We start from the raw sequence: 16,379 nt of genomic DNA on the forward strand, positions 1-16,379 counted from the left end.
CATCCTGCCCCGCGCTCCCCCAGCCCCATCCAGCCCCCCAGCTCATCCTGTGCCCCCCAGCCCCATCCGGGGTACCCCACCCCATCCAGCATGCTGCGGTTGTCCAAGGTATCCCGGAGGGTCGGGGTCCCCCAGCCTGCTGTAGGGTTCCCCTGCTCGGCCACGGCACCACAGCCTTGTCCAGGGCATCCTGGGTTACCCCAGCTGGTTCAGGGTTTGACAGCCTCTTCCAGGGAGCCGCAGCTCTCCCGGCTCATCCAGGGCACCCCGACTTGTCCAGGGTACCACCATCCTTTTCCTCCATCGGGTTTGGACTGGGGGCTCAGGTAGTGCAAGCTCATGGCTGATCCGGCTGATGCCATTCTGGTCTCGGCACCGCAGGAGCACCTTTCATCCACTTTTCCCACAGGGAGGTGAAGGGTCCGGTGGTGCTGCAGGGTTATTTGTTGGAAAGACTTCGGCCGGGTTGGATCAGGCCTTGCTCTGCAGAGGCAGAGGAGGAGGATCTTCAGAGTGGAAGATAAAGGTGATAGTGCGTCCAGAACATCCCTGTGCTTGAGTACCACCAGGCATCGATGCATTTTTAGCATTCAGAAGTGCCATGGGAGTTGAATTTTGCTTTGTCATGCAAAAGTTAAAAATAGTTGCACTTAATTCAGCACTTAAGCCTTTCATCCTGCTTTTGTGCTCACTTCTCGGCCAGGAAGAGCCTTCTTACGGGGATGTGCCGGTTTTTATTAACAGCGCTTTGCCTTTCAGTACTGCCTCCTCCTCTCTTTGGCCTCTCAACTTTGTTGTTATTCCACAGATCCCAAAGCTCGGAGACATGCCGGCAGCCAGGGAAGCACAGGTTTTGGGTGGGGATGCAGACCTGGAGTCTGCTCCCTGCCTCCTCGGAAACCTGTTACACGACTTAAGGCTGACACTGTCACTTCTGTCATCTCTAGGCATGGAGCGGTCAAGAACGAGGACACCTTCAAGACCTCCCCGTTTCATTTTGATCTGTGGTTCTACTTCACGCTGCAGAACTGGGTGCTGGACTTTGGGCGTCCCATTGCGATGGTGAGTGTGGCAGAGGCAGGCCCGCTGCTTTGCTTGCAATTGGCTTATTTAGGGTGGAGGACAGGGGGGCAGAGCTGTGGTGGTCCTCTGTAGACCCATGGGCTGTTTTCTACACCAAAGGGATGCCCTTGAGGAGCTGTCCCTGAAACGAGAACCGCTGCGATGTACTGGTGTCAGTAACTGGTACCAAGCGTGTTGCTCCAGTCACGGGGAAGGTATCTTGGAAACTTGTTCCACATCATCTATCCCACAACTTTATGTTTTCATAACAGAAGTTATCTGGAGAGGTTCCTACTGCCCTTCCCCATACCTTGCCTGTATCTCCAGAGCTTGGGACTTCTGTTCTCCAAATAATGCAGGGCAGAAGTGGCCATTACCCTCAAAAGTAATTTTTTTACTGCTGGCATCTGCACATGGCAGAGGGTTCACAGAGATCTACTGCTGCAGGACCCCCGAATGCCTTGCTCGCTCGCTTGGCCACACAACTTCACGGCATCGGCTTTGGGCAGCACTGCAGGAGTTGAACAGCTGAGATATAAATACGCTGTGCGTTTAGCACCCGCTTCCAGATTGCACTTTTAGGGATGCTTACCACAAGAGCTGCCCAACTTCGTTACTAACAGCTACGTGAAGTCAAGCTGACAATTAGCAAGCAGTGGCAGTCCAAAGCAAGGATTTTCTCTCTCTCTCTGTCTTTCAGCCAGTGACGGGGCTGTAAGCATGAGCTGGGTGGCGAGGATATACTGATGTGCCTTTTTCCCCCCCTCCTCAGATAATCCTACCTTTGGAGTGGTTTCCTCTAAACAAACCGAGTGCTGGAGATTATTTCCACATGGCTTACAATGTTATCACACCATTTCTTCTGCTAAAGGTAAACCTCGGGGTGCAGGTGTTACTTTTTTTTTTTTAATATTACCAGTTGTAAAAGCAGGGCAAACAATACAGTTTTGTAAAAGCTAAGAGTTTGTTAGGAACTTGTTGAACAGATGTTGGTTATTCACAAACTCCTGCAAGTGAGCCGGCCCTACTGTACGTTAGAAGTTTGCCACTCCAGAAAGAATTTGTGATGCCACCTTCTAAAGAGCAAGGCAGTGACTATCTTAATACAACTCAATTTCCTGCATATACAAAGCAAATGGCTTCCCCCGGGAACTCCGGATTCAGGAGGAGTCAGAGCCCTTCTCCCTGGCTGAGCCAAAGCGTATTTTTAAGACGACATCCGTCCGTGACTTAAAAGACCTTATGAGACAGCTGGAGCTACAGCAGATTTTCTAAATTGTTCAGAGCTTAATTACACTTGCTCTTCGACATTAGAATTGTATCTTTAGCTTGAATTTATCTTGCTTCAGCTGCCAGCCACTGGATCATGTAAACCATTTCTGAGGTTAAAGACTGTCGTATCATTAGAAATCTTCTTATATTAAATACTTAGCAGCCAGAAGATACAAGAAAGCAATTATAAATATATTTTAACCTTCATTAGCTAGAAATTGAATTATGTAAATGATTCTCTCTCTTATGAGTCTGTCTGGGAGATTTTAAATGCCGGTGTGGCCAAAAAGGAATATTTGGGATCCGGTCCTTTGGGGGATATGAAAGCTCTGAAGTTCGGTCTGACCCATCAGTCTGACACAGCTGATTTCTGCAGGCTGGGTACTCATCAGATTAAAATTTGCTGTCTTGGACCTCCCTGGCAGCACAGAAAAAAATCCATTTGTTATTCAGGGTGCATTTCTTTTGCCCAGTGTTCCCTCGAAGGACATGTCCCACCGTCCTTTTCCATCAGACAAGAGCTTTCCTGGACCTTTTGCTCTCCTCGTCCTCTCTGACTCCTCTGACGTTCATACAGCAGTTACAGAGAAAGGGAAAGTTAAGCCTCAAAATTAAATACAAATAAGGAGCTTTTCACTGTTTGTGAAGGGCTGCAAAGCTGATTTGGCAGCAGGGAGATGGGAAGCAGAGGTGGCCCCAGCTGATCCTTGGGCTGGGCTGATGCGTCCCCCCTGACCCATGGTTCCTGAGGCCAGCTTGGCGTCCCACCCAAAGCCTGAACCGCTTGAGCTAGGATTTACGTCTTTCAAGGTCTTCCCGCTTTGCAAGCTGAGCGGGGGACCTCCTTTCTGGAGAGAAGCTCCTGTTCCTCGTCCCCAGCTGGCCTTGCAGGAGCTTGCACCAGGCTCCCCGCCAGCCTCACGTGCCTGCCTCCACCCAGACCTAAGCAGACCATGAGATGGTACAGGGAGAGCTCATCACTAAAGCTGGTGTTCAAAAGGTTGTCTCAACCGGTTTTGCTGGTAATTAGGTATTTCTAGATACGGGTTTAAATGCAGCTTCCTCTTCAGAAGCAAATAGAGAGGCGAGTCCGAGTCCATTAGGAAGAAAGAAAAAAAAAAACCCAAAACAGTTCAACAAGACTCCTCTGAAAATCATCCAGCGGAGAATTACAAAGGAGCGAGTGTCTCTTAGTCAGGGGAGTGAAGTGGGTATGCTCAGCTGGAGTGCTGCTGGAGGCTCTCCCCGCCACTGGAGGGCACAGCCAGCCTTGCAGATCCGCTCAGCAGAGGAACTAGAGAAAGCAGCTGCCTTTTCGTTTCTCATTAATCGGTTTTGATCACATCTGGTGAAGACATTGCTTTGAGTACTGTATTGGAAGTACAGTGATCACTGGATCACTGATTCGGTCTAAGCATTGACTCAGGTTAAGGGTGCTGCTTTGCAGAAAAGTTTAACAAGGGCAAAAAATGTGGTTTTATTGTTGTAAACAGGGATAAAGTGTGTACTCAAACCTGAAAGCCACATAGGCTGGTGGAAACGTGTCTGGGATGTGTTTAGGAAAGCGGCTGCAATCAGGGAAGTTTGTTCTGGTGCAGTCGCACTGCTTTCGCCAGGGGGATGACTGTGTTTTCCCCGGCAGGGTGCCAGCCATCGCAGGCAGCAGCTCACACTCACTACGGCAGCACAACCTGCAGCTTTCTGCAAGCCCCTGCTTGGGTTTAGATGGTTTTTGCAAAGCACCGTGAAGTCAGAGAGAGCAGAACTTGTCACGTGTCTCTGCTGGTACCTCCTCGCTGTTCAACATGTTTCTGTGTTTTTAGCTCATTGAGAGATCCCCCAAGACCTTACCGAGATCAATGGTCTACGTCAGCATCATCATGTTTGTCATGGGAGCCAGCATCCACTTGGTCGGAGACTCCGTAAACCATCGCCTGATTTTCAGTGGCTACCAGCACCATCTGTCTGTAAGAGAGAATCCCATCATCAAGAACCTGAAGCCAGAGACACTGGTAAAGAGGCTGTGTTTTATACAAGTACTTAAAAAAAAATAATTAATTGCTTGTTCTTATTTAATAGCGTCCTGTTTCCTCTGCCCTTTTAAATCTCTTTTCGTTGCATTGCAGATTGATTCCTTTGAGCTGCTGTACTACTACGATGAATATTTAGGTCATTCAATGTGGTAAGCAATTTACAGTCTATCTAGCAGCCTCAGAACGTAATGCAAGGAAGGGCAGATCTGATCTGATCATAGCTTAATATGTAAAAAAATAAAACGCAGCTGATGAGAGCTGGCCGGGGATAATGTTCTCACAGCCAGTGTGATTACAGTGGATCTCTCCCTTGGAAAATCGCCTGTTCCCCCTAGTTTTGTCTCTCAGTGATATTTCTAGGACGTGACAGTTGTTTGACAGCTGTCGGGGCCAGAGGAACAGCTCATCTGTTCTCACCCCTTGGCCACCTTCCACAGGATACCCAGGTGAAGAAACAAGTTACAGTGTAGGTCTGGGGGCTCTGCAGACTCCTTGGCTGTCACCACCCACGTTTTTGCTCCTCTGGAAGTTGACCCCAAAAGAACCTGACTCTGCCTGGTCTCTCTAGCCCTTTGCTCACTCCCCTCCTTTACTGTGCACCTGTTTAATGACCCCCTGGTGAGAGGGAAGCATTGCTTGCGTAGCCACACCAGTGCCGCCCAGTAACAGAGACGTTTGGCCATGGTGGTCCAGGGAGCTCTGTTAGGGTCTGCTTTCAGCGCTATCACCCCAAGCTGACCCTAGAAACGCTTGTTCCAGCTGGAGAGTGTGCTTCATCCAGCATGGCTGCACTTGCTGACCCAGGGGCAGGTAATGTTGGTAGTGCCCGCAGGCTGCGGCAGGTCTCATCTGCACCCTCGCACACACGTGAGCAGCACCCAGTGCTGCAGACGTGTCCTGCTGCTCTGCCTGCACCAACAACCCCAGAAAGGACTGTCTGGCCCTTTATCCGCTGCCAGATAATCCTGAGACCTCTCTGAGCGTGGAGGGAAATCTCTCCCCCATCAGGCTTTCCCAGTTTATTTGCTGTTCCTTGAGCGCTCTGAAGCGAGCAAATCCTATTCTTTTAAATAAAAAAGGGCTCTGTTAGGTTGTTGAAATCCTGGTCCACGTCCTGCTTTCCTGCAGTTCAGCTTTGAACACAACACAACGCTCTTAAACAGCCTCTTAAGAGTCTGGGAGTGTAACAAATGCAATTGTTTGACGAAGCACTTGAGCCCAGTGTTTGACCTAATCAGCGAACTTGGGCTTTTCCTGCGAGAGCCCCAGAAGTCTCATTATCTGCAGGAGCACTCGGTGCAGCCAGGACATACAATAGCCCTGCACCAGGCACCGCCAGCCCTTCGTCTGCCATATGGACGCAGCGGTAATCTCGTAGCAAGAGCTGTGACGCTGGCAGAGAGGCGATGCCCTGACTAGCACCGCGGGACCCCACGGAGTGGGACTCTGCGTCCCAGTTACCCACTGCTTCACCTGCCCGAGTACGTGTGGCTGGAGCAGGCTGGGTGGCCTCCGCTTCTGCTCTTTCACCAAATTAATTCACGGGCTCAGCATAGGAATGGCCTAGGTGCATGGTTTGGATTTGGTGGGGGTTTAAACACTTTCCAAGGTCACACCACCGATCAGCGTGTTGTTTCTGTTTGCAGGTACATCCCTTTTTTCCTGATACTGTTTATATATTTCACCGGCTGCTTCACACCTGTTGAAGAGGAGAGCAGGATGCCAGTGCCTGCCTTGCTTCTGATGGGGCCCAGTAGCCTTTATTACTGGTAAGTGGCTTCTGTCTGCTCTGGGTGGGCGAGGGACGAAGAGGGAGTATCACAGGCAACCCTAGGGAGTACCGCAGGCAGCAGCTCTCCATTCCCCAGGGCAGAACTTGCAGCTTCTGCTCTGCAGGTCTGGAAAATCAAATCAAATCTGGTTGAAATTTGCAGCCGCTTTAGCCTTTGCAAGTTGGGACAACTTCAGGGTCACTCATCAGCACTCCTGCCCCTGCTTGGGGTGTTTCTTCAGCCACACTGTCAGTCATACCGTTATTGCTGGAGGTCCAGCTTCCAGCCTCCGTGGTACTTGCTGTCTGCCCCCCTTCAAAGGCTGCCGTTCACTGCGCTGTTAGACAGTTCCTCAACGATTTTGGGATGGTCACCCGGTGCCTGCAGCACATCCGCCTGCTCTCAGGGTGTTGGTGGCAACAACTGGCTCTCACCAGTTTTCCAGGGATTTTACACATCCAGGCTGCCTTTGTGATGCTCAGATGCTGCCTCCTCAGCTTGCCCTGTGGGTCCAAATAGCCTTTTGAGAGAGATCTTATTTATTTCCCATTTTCATTAGCCTCATCTTCCCAAATGGTTTCCCTGATGGCAGCCAAACAACTTTTCATTCATCTTCAGAGATGATGTTCTCTTGCCCGTGGCTTTGCCCCCTGCTGAGACTGTTTTTATACAGTAAATTAATTTTTGATAGTCAAAATCATCAGGAAGATTTGGTCAGTTCCCAGTTACCCCATTGCACTTCCTTTAAATATATCAGTGTGAATCTCTGCAGTTCATGTGCTAGCGATTTAAGAACCAGGGAGTGTAATTTCTCCTTCCCCCGGCTAACACCCGTTCAGGACTGGCCACTGCCAGACCCAGCACAGCGGATTTTTGGAGTAAATGAGCACAACATCCACAGGTGGGAGCCAGAGTCTGGCTTTGGTTCTGCCTTTAAGCATCCCATTCACAAACCGAGCCCAGCACCTTTCAAATCCCATACTGGGCACACATTTCTTTACCCGTTCTCTTAATGAAGCCTATAGCTCAGTTGTTAAATTACTGATAAGAAACATGAAAACAAATCACAGCTTAAAAGCTGGCAGTAGAAAGCAGCACAACTTCGTTTGTCTGGATGTAGAGCAGGAGAAGGGGGAGACATTCACCCCAGGTAAAGCTGGAAGCGCTGGGGGCTGCTGTCGCTCAGTGCTTTCTCCCGGGGGGCACTAACGGGTGTTTTTGCTTTGTAGGTATCTCGTGACGGAGGGTCAGATTTTCATCCTCTACATTTTCACTTTCTTTGCCATGATGGCTTTAGTGATGCACCAGAAACGCAAAGGACTGGTCCTGGACAGCAATGGGCTTTTTCTCTTCTACTCCTTCATCATAACGCTGGTCCTCATTGCTGTTTGGGTGGTTTGGCTGTGGGATGACAAAATTCTCAGGAAGAAGTACCCTGGTGTGATCTATATCCCCGAGCCGTGGGCATTTTACACCCTGCACGTGAACAACCTCCATGCAGCAAAAGAAAGTTTATAGGTTTTGATATTTTAGAGTAATTTGAAGGGGGGGGGGGAATCTAGTTTTTCTAATGTAGATGTATTTCAAATAAATTCCTGACCAATATTAGCTGGAAGACATCGTATGTTAACTAGACCTAGCTAGGGAGGGGGTGTTCGAACAAAAGGGAAACATAGTCTTTGTGACTTAACACTTTAAAGCCAGGGTCGTGGCAGGGGTGTCTCCCCTGGCTTTGCACCGGCCAGCCCTCGCAATTGCACAACGCAGTTCCACACTGGACTTTTTCGGGTGCTTACGAGACAGCACCAACTCCCTCCTGTATCGGAGCAGGGGCGCAGCATCGCAGCCCCACAGTGGTCCCCGCCGCTGGTGAATCCACATACCACCATCACCGCCCCAGAGAGCATCCCAGCCTTTAACGGGAGTGGTTTGCCAAGAAGTCAAAGCACTCTCACCCGCCCTGTGTCTTGGCACAGAGAGATGTATCCACTCCTCCCACGCTGCTCCCAGCTGATTAAACACGCCCTACCTTTATCTGCTCGATGGCTCTGCTCGGCCATGCCTCCCCGGGGAGCCCTCCCAGGGTCGCGGCCATCAGCACTGGGTTTAAGCCCTTGCTGCTGAGTGCAGGCACGATGCAAGAAGGGCCTGGCTAGCGGAAGAGGCAGAAGGGCCAATTCCCCATGAACGCAGCCTGAAAAAAGCATCGGGGGGGTGAGCTCCAGCCTCGGCACCACTCGTGTGGGGTCTGCACCACCGGTGGCTTCTGCTCCCGCTCACCACTTCTCCAGCTTCAGGTGATGGAGCTGAGCTCCTGCAACTCCAGCTGCATCCCTGTGATGGTTTATGTCTACAAAATTCGTATTAGAGTCCTGTGTGACAGAATCCCAGTGGTAGAAGAAAAAAGCTATTAGTGAAACATACTGAATAAAAACACTTGATAAAAGCTGAACGACTCACGTTGCTTCCTGAAGCAGCTCTGTTCTTTGAAGGGAGAATCTTTAAACCACGAGATTTAAGGACCCTGAATGTGTCACTGTAACAGAGCAGGGTCTACCCTGGGAAGGGTCCAGTCCATGCTATAGTGGTCACTATGGCCACTAAATATTTTGTTCTTGGGTCTGGATCTCCACCACAGCCTGGCATCAGGTACTTCATCCCCCCGCACATGTGCTAGCCCTGCCTGCACAGTCACTGAGTTTCTTTTTGGGATACTTCAAGCACCGGCAGGATCCGGAGAGGCAGAGCATCACCTGTCCCGCAGCCAGGAGCGCCCAGCTGAGCTGCTGGCTCAGCTCTTTTTGTAGGGGACAGGATGGGACAAAATTGTAGATGCATGTATTAATACTTGCTCCCTCAGCATCATTTCCTCGGCATCACTCTTCTGAGTTCCTGCCGAGGGCTGCAACAAGACCTGGCAGTCCTGGAGGCTGTTTGCTCCCAAGCAGATTAGCTAAATAAATGCTAGTAAGTAAAAACTCAGGCAATGGGGAGCTTTTTAAACCATCTCAAAAATGCCTTCTCCTCTCAGCCTGTCTGCAATGTCCCAGCTCCTCCATGTTTGCAGCGGGCACATCTAAACCCCCCTTCCCCTGCAAACCCACCGAGCAGGGCACAGCGACGTTGCCAGCAACGCCCAACGCCCTGCACCGAGCTCAGCCAGGACACGCAAAGCCCGAATTAACTCCTCCTGCCCACCAGCAAAGCCCCTCCAGTAGTGAACTGCAAAGCTGTAAATCCTCCCAACACCCTTCCCCAGCGGCCTCAGTAGATATCAAGGCTGGATTTGTTTCCCAGCAGCTAAGCTTGGTGCGAGGTGTGCAGCTATTTGAGATTATCAAACCTTTTGTGCTCAAGCAGATCATCTCCATCCAGTCCGACCCCAAACATCCTTAAACCCCAACCAAGGGAAGCTCTCCCCCCACTCCTCCTGACAGCATCGCTGCTTGGGGTCCCGTCCGGAGTCCCAAGGCTTCAGGCAGGCTGGGGAGAGCCCTTCTGCCCACAGCGCGTGAACAGGAGCTGTGCTGGCAGCAGGATCCAGCCCTGGCAGGGATCAGGTCTCGTAGCCATAGCAGCGGGGTATTTATTACAGCCCGGCCGCACTCCACCCTGGGCTGGCGGACTTTAGCCCTTAATCGAATAGAAAAAGTAGCAGCAGACACCTCTGATCCTGACAGCCAGCGTAAAGCACAAGGAGGACCCCCAAAATAATGGTGAGTGAAGCGTTTCGGCTGATACAAACTGCTCCCCCTGCTCCCCCCATCCAGATTTTAAAGCTGCTTTATTATTTTTCTTGTCTCTCTCTCCTTCCCCGCTTCATGCTACAGGCAAAATTTCTGTCTCAGGATCAAATTAACGGTATGTACAGTTTTGTTTTGGTTTTTTTTATTATTAGCAAGATCAGCTTAACAAATTTATAGCTAATAGCATTTCCCCCAAAAGGGTCTCAGTCTGGGCTTGTGCTCCCCCACTTGCCCTCCTCCCAGCTCTCAAGGGGATCTGCTCCCTCTGAAAGCAGAGAAACCTCCCTGATTTCGTTAAAACAGCACTAGGCACCGGCAGGGAGCCAAAACCACCTGCAGAGCCACACACTGGATCACACCAAGACTGGCAGTTAACCAGCGACTGCCCAGCCCCGTAAACACAGCCCTGGCTGAGCTAGCAGGGACCAGGAGAAATTTCAGGTGACAATTTGCAGTACTGGAGCCTGGCAAAGCTTCGTGTATGATGGGAGCGAAGGTGAAGGAGGAAGAGGAAGAAGGAGAAGGTGCAGGAGGTACAAATCCTCGTTGTGAGGCACCGGGGCTCTCCCTGGTAAAGGGGACCCCTGCCTCAGATGGGAACAAGGAAGCGTTTGCTACAAGAATGGCAGAAGAAAGCTGAAATAAGAGTATTATTGGAAATCTGTTGATCTGCAGTGCCCTTGGGCTCAGCAGCTCTGCAGGACTGCTGCAGGGGAGGAGGCGGCCAGGGGAGGGGGAGGCCACAGCACCCATGGGGGCACCCTGCACTTACGCCTGCAATAAGGTCTAGGGACAGAGAGGATGAGGAGGGGGGGTGGAGGGTGATCACACCAAAATAGGCTGATTTTTATTTCCCTGGCTGCTCTGCAGACAGGACTGTCCCTATGCAGCACAACTTGCCCATTAGCGTTGAGTGTGACAAAGAGCGGAGCCTGCCACTGCGCTGGGAGCAGAATGGGAAGGGAGGATGAGAGATGGCAGCCTTATCTAGGTCAGCTGCAACCCTTATTTATTTATTTGAAAACTGCGAAGCCAGTGTTTGAGGGGGAAGGGTAGAGGGCAAGCAGGCAGGTGAGGACTGCGGGGAGAAGCGAGGGAGGGGAGACGCTGCAGTGGATGGCAGCAGGACAGGCAGAGGCTCTCCTCTGCTAGACTCAGGCAGCTGGCAGCACTCGGACTGTCAAATGTGACATTATCGGTTCTTTTGTCTTTTATTAAAATCCAGCCGCTGGCAGGCCGAGGCAGGGGCAAGTGCCAGACCCTGCACAGACCATGGCAGGGACCAAACCAGCATCCTCCATCGCTCCTTAAGGCTCATTCCTTTAGCATCCTCTCCTACCACCCATGAAGGCAGAGAAAAGTACTTTTTAACAGTATTCTACGTATTTGGAAGCCTGACTCCAATTTCAGACTTGTTTAATTAGGCTGAAGGACCCCAATTAGCTCAACTATTCACAAGCCTGGACTTTAATTGCCCTTGGCACTTTACCCCAGGTCCTCCCCCACTGTCCATCATCTTTCCTTGAAACGAGACACCCCGAACCAGACACAATATCCCTGCTGGAACCCTACCAACACCGCCCAACCGGGCAACGGGAGAAGAAACATCACTGGTAGATCAATGTAATCTTACATGGCATAACAGAGTTTTGGTTTTTAATTAGAGTTCAAGGAATGTTTTTCCCTGTACGACAAGAAACAAAAAGGCAAGATAAAAGCCTCCGACCTGATGACAGTGATGCGGTGCCTGGGAGCCAGCCCGACACCAGGAGAGGTGCAGAGACACCTGCACTTGCACAAGATCGGTAAGCAAAGTGCAGCGGTAGCACGTGAATAAAACACACTGGATTATGGTTGGAGAAATTCAGCTTTTCTGTGGTCAGGAGACTACATGCAAAGACAAGGAGGCTGCCTGGAGCCCAGTAAGTAATACTCACTCTCAGGTGAAACAGCCCAGGCAATGCAGCATAACCAGGAGCAGTCACCAAAACCTGGTCTGATGTGCTAGATAGCGAACAAAGTCAATCCAGCACATAGATTAAAATAGTGCCATTAAAAAAGAAAAGCTTCAATAGCAGTGGGAGGCATACATACCGATTACTGATTTTGAGGCTGGGAAACCATCCAGTCCAACCAGCAGAGGTAGAAGAGCACAGAAAGATATTAATCTGCAGATATGTATGAATAAATTCAAAGCACAGCACAGACCAAAGAAGAATCACGAGATAAAGTGGGCTGGATTAAAAATTCTGGATACAAGGTTTCAGAGCACAAGTCTAGCAAAGCTATAAATGGGTCTTCAGGCCAGGAGAAAGCCCCCAGCAGTGGTCCACCCTGGTCCAGACCAGAGTCAGGCAAAAAGGAAAAGGTGCCCCAGGAAGGGGAACTCGGGGGGAGCAGAGCAGGATGCTTAGGTCTGGATCCAGACTACAAAACTGAGCCATTTCTAAAGAATCTGCTCTTATTTTTCCAGACAGAAACGCAGAGCTGGATTTCTCCACTTTCCTGAATATAATGTACAGGCAAATGAAGCAAGAGGAACCCGAGAGTGAAATCCTCACGGCCTTGTCCATGATAGACAGGCAGAAGAGAGGCATTATCACTGTTTCGGAGCTGAGAGCCAAACTTACAAGACTAGGAGAAAAGCTTTCCGAGGAAGAAGGTATTTTGCAATTCAAAGATGTATCAAACGCTCCCCATCTTCTTATTTCCTTCCTAATTTTCCTCTGTAGTCAAATCTGGGATCAGGCGCTTCCAGCTGGGAAGCCAGGAAGGACCTGTGCCAGCAGGAGATCATGCTGGTGCTCCCCTTGGTGGGGGGAGAAGGGATGTCCCACCATCACGCCTGAGACGTGCAGTGCACCAGGGCATTGTGCCTTGCCATCGTGTCCCCAGGTCCACCCCACCGGCACCAGCCTCTTCCCTGCCACAGCCATACGATGAGCTTGTGCCTTCGTTTAAAACACTTTGCCCATGTAAACCAGAGCCCCCAGCTGAGCCCAGACACGCACACAGAGCAGGGAGTGCTCCCAGAGCCGAGCAGAGCACAGTAGCAACGTCAGCTCCCTGCCGCTAATTAGACACGTGATGGTGAGCTCCCCTTGCTGTTGTCAGCCTTCACCCACACCACGATCGCTAAGCAGAGATTCTGTGCCTTGCAGAAGAGGTAAGCCGGTTGCCCGTTAACAGAGACCTTTTCCCTTTCTTGAGTTGTTTCCTGAATGATGATTTTTCACCCTAAGATGCTTCGCTGTATTTATAAAGCGAGCATCTGTCCCACAAAGGGCCCTGGGAGAGCGCCCGTCCCCCCAGCTGCAGGGATGCTGTAAGGAGCACACAGGGCACTGGCAGTTTCCCCAAAAGCGCTGCTGCGGTGAGCTCTGTGGCCAGCACAATTTGGAAGAGAGAGGGGGACTTTTTAATTAAGATTCTTTTTAAAAAAAGAAAAAAACTGTCCGGTTTGTCAGAAGTTTGCCTCCAAGGGGCACGATAGGAGGGAATTTCCAGGAAGCTGAAAATGATCAAAACCTTTTACACAGCTGATTTTGCCCTAGGCATTTTATGTATTTATATAAACTTTTTAAATGCATGCCCCACTTTTCCAGCTTTCACAGGCTGCAGGAGGGGGCCCAGGCCTGCGGGAAGGCAGGGCAGTGCCCTGCACACCCCTCTGCCTGTCAGCCCTGGAGACAGGGTGTCCTGTCCCCTCCTTGCTCCAAACCACGTCACCTGTGGCTTCTTCTCCAGCTCTCGCAGAGCTCTCACCCCTCCGACCCCACTGCAGAGACTGAGCTCTGGAGCTTGCACATTAATGCTCCATCTTTGGCAGAGAGCAAGTAGAAAAACCCATCAGCGGTTTGATACAAGCAAGGAGTTTTATCAGGGTTATGGGGTTTGTACAGACCCCATTAGGCTCCTCAGGGGTACAAGAACTGTCCTTTCTAATGTTAAAGTAGAATTTAGATTTAATCAGAGCAAGGTTGGTCAGTCCAGTCGCCATCACCAGCTTCACAAGTGATACACCAACAAGGCATGTCTTCTGAGTGTTTTCTTCAGTTGTTTAACTGGAATAATAGTTTATGCAGCTATTTACATCTGAAAACACTTTCAGAGCTATTATGAGAGCCAAACAGTGAGGACATGGAGACATTAACCCTAATTAAAGGCATCCTAGCAAGAACCGCTGCTATATAAAGAAGATTTGGGGAGTGCAGGGAGATTTCCCATTACTTTGTGAGTAGATGGACAGCCTATATGCCAACTTGTAACAAGGCACTATAGATCCTGATGTAGCAAGCGATGCTTCTTCTCAACAAGAAATTCCCCCTTTGGCTTGACACACTGAACTCCAGCTCGCTAAGCTGCTATAAATATTTTATGCCGGAACAGACTCAATTTCATTAGCATCTGCGATTGTTCCATAACTACTGGCATGTACCTTCATTTACAGTGGCTCCAGAAAAGCTTTAACTTCATTTTAATTTAACGTACTTTTACCAAATGAGAACCGACACATTTTTCTTCTGTGTTATTTTTAAATGTTCTGGAAAGAATTATTTTTTGAATTTATGTCCTTAGAAGCATTTGATTACCATCAGGGTATCCTTTCTGAAAAAAGGATTAGGTCTCCTGGAAAGAAAGAACTGTTACTTACCTTACAGTAACAGCAGTTCTCACAATAGCCCCTCATTTACCCCACACTGCAACCAGATCCTGCCAGCAGCAGCTTCCAGGGGGGCTGCGCTTGCCCCCTTTATATACACCGATACCTGACTGCAAACAGAGGGGCAGAGGGGAAAAGAGCGTCTCATCCTGTACCCACATGAACAGCAGTGAGAGGAAACAGGTTATGCTGCTTACAGAGACCTTCCACAACTATTTACAGTAAAACAGCTTTTTTCCCCCCTAAACCTCCCCCTCCTCCCATGACCTTCCCCCTGGATTTCACAACTGGCAACTGCAAAGCTATTATTCTGTGCTCCAGTACGAGTACTCGGAGTCTTATTTAAACAACCACAGCTTGTTCAGCCTGAACAGCCGTTCTGGTAACCTCAGCCAAGTAGCTCACGAGGAAAAATGCAGACCAGCCTCCGCCGACCTGCCCTCACCCATTTCAGAAAGGGAGAGCACTCGAGCACTGCCCCAGCCAGGTGACTCCAGCCCACACCGGCATGAGATTATGGAGGACTCGTAATCAGTGCGTGGCCATGTATAATCCATCTGTTTCAAAGGTCTATCAACAGGCTCTAAACACCTAGAAGGTGTCCTGCTAACAAAATATCAAACAAGAAATGCAGGTCCACAACCCAACAGCTTCCTCTCTGACAAAGTGCCTGCCACGATCCTGTTCACACGCTGCTGGCCCAAAGAAAAATGGCAACACACTTGTGAACAACACAAGTTGTTCCTCAACATCAGCAAGCAAAAACCTCTTCTGGACTGTATTAGACACCTTATCGAAGGAAACTGCTGCCCAAAACATTATCAAATAAAAGCTGCTGGAATTCTCTGTTTGTTTTAGCACCCACCCACTATATGTTATGGGTAAAGTAAACAAGCGAGGGAATTCGCCTCCTCTCATCCAAAGGAATATGGCATCTAATTCCCAGTAGCAGCTTCATTCAGCAACATTTAACATTACTTTTCTATGTGTCATTTCTTACGTACTTCTATTTTATTGCCATTATTTGACAGGAAAAAATACCTTTTAATGGTTTAGCCTGTACAGAAGAGAACATTTTAAGTTAGATAACTGCTGCCACTGCCAAGGCATTGCCAAAGCTAGAATGAAAAGCAGGTGCCAACTGCACGGTTACCGCTTCTTTAGAAGTATTTTCAGCGAGAGCCTTAGAGCCCCAGCTGAGAAGGTATTCTTCACTTTCAAACACTAAAGGCCCACCGATATTAACAAGCGTCACACAAATCTACTTAAAGTTGGGCACATAATCTGCATGAGCGCTTAGTTTTGTCTAAATTGAATAGGGACAGGTTTGCTATTCAAGCCAAATAAGCCACTCCTACCAAGAGCAATTAAAAGCTGGTTTGGATTGAGTTTGTGGATTTTTTCCATGTGGAACTCAAAGAGATGGACATCTCTGCTCCAGAAAGTTAGAGACTGAAATCAAAAATCAAAGTGCTAACTGATGCTAGTTTAAAACTACAATCTGAATGGCACCTCCAACTGATCCCAGAAGTTATTACTTCTAACAAAAATTATTTGAAAACCCAAATCCTGCATTGCTCTTCTTGAAGATCACAACATCCCTAATATATGCCACTCAAACTTACATTTTCTTTCACTCTTTCTTTCAGTTGATGACCTGCTAAAAAAAGCCAAAATTGGACCAAATGGAACAATAAAATACGAAGAATTTGTCCGCATCATTTGTCTTCCTACAGTCGACTACTAAAGTTCAGAACAAGATTTGATAAGAGCAGGACCTGAAACTTTTTTTACTTCAATTTTTCCTAGTTACTACTTGGACTCAGGAATC

At 49.3% G+C, this 16,379-nt stretch overlaps 2 protein-coding genes across 2 annotated transcripts; both read left to right on the plus strand.

Moving 5' to 3' along the window:
* The first annotated feature begins 826 nt into the window (after positions 1–826).
* Positions 827–7,744, plus strand: CLN6 (ceroid-lipofuscinosis, neuronal 6, late infantile, variant). Its single transcript, XM_009280476.2, has 7 exons — positions 827–876; positions 948–1,062; positions 1,835–1,933; positions 4,158–4,346; positions 4,461–4,516; positions 6,014–6,136; positions 7,369–7,744. Exons 1-7 carry the CDS (start codon positions 827–829, stop codon positions 7,655–7,657), a joined length of 921 nt encoding a protein of 306 aa, XP_009278751.1. The 3' UTR covers positions 7,658–7,744.
* A 2,216-nt stretch (positions 7,745–9,960) lies between these two features.
* On the plus strand, positions 9,961–16,295 carry CALML4 (calmodulin like 4). Its single transcript, XM_009280477.1, has 4 exons — positions 9,961–10,000; positions 11,550–11,690; positions 12,359–12,547; positions 16,198–16,295. The coding sequence occupies exons 1-4, from the start codon at positions 9,961–9,963 to the stop codon at positions 16,293–16,295; spliced, it is 468 nt and encodes a 155-aa protein (XP_009278752.1).
* The last annotated feature ends 84 nt before the right edge of the window (positions 16,296–16,379 follow it).

This window comes from Aptenodytes forsteri, unplaced genomic scaffold (assembly GCF_000699145.1).
Source record: "Aptenodytes forsteri isolate BGI_AS27 unplaced genomic scaffold, ASM69914v1 Scaffold83, whole genome shotgun sequence".
Classification (NCBI taxonomy): Eukaryota; Metazoa; Chordata; class Aves; order Sphenisciformes; family Spheniscidae; genus Aptenodytes; species Aptenodytes forsteri.

What these genes read in the sequence shown, in the direction of transcription:
- CLN6 (XM_009280476.2), top strand. Translation starts at nt 827, where the DNA reads ATGCCGGCAGCCAGGGAAGCACAGGTTTTGGGTGGGGATGCAGACCTG. An exon ending in GGTGGGGATGCAGACCTGGA is followed by an intron (nt 877 to 947) that starts GTCTGCTCCCTG and finishes TGTCATCTCTAG; the next exon opens with GCATGGAGCGGTCAAGAACG. An exon ending in ACCTGAAGCCAGAGACACTG is followed by an intron (nt 4,347 to 4,460) that starts GTAAAGAGGCTG and finishes GTTGCATTGCAG; the next exon opens with ATTGATTCCTTTGAGCTGCT.
- CALML4 (XM_009280477.1), top strand. Translation starts at nt 9,961, where the DNA reads ATGCTACAGGCAAAATTTCTGTCTCAGGATCAAATTAACG. An exon ending in CCTGCACTTGCACAAGATCG is followed by an intron (nt 11,691 to 12,358) that starts GTAAGCAAAGTG and finishes TTATTTTTCCAG; the next exon opens with ACAGAAACGCAGAGCTGGAT. An exon ending in AAAGCTTTCCGAGGAAGAAG is followed by an intron (nt 12,548 to 16,197) that starts GTATTTTGCAAT and finishes TCTTTCTTTCAG; the next exon opens with TTGATGACCTGCTAAAAAAA.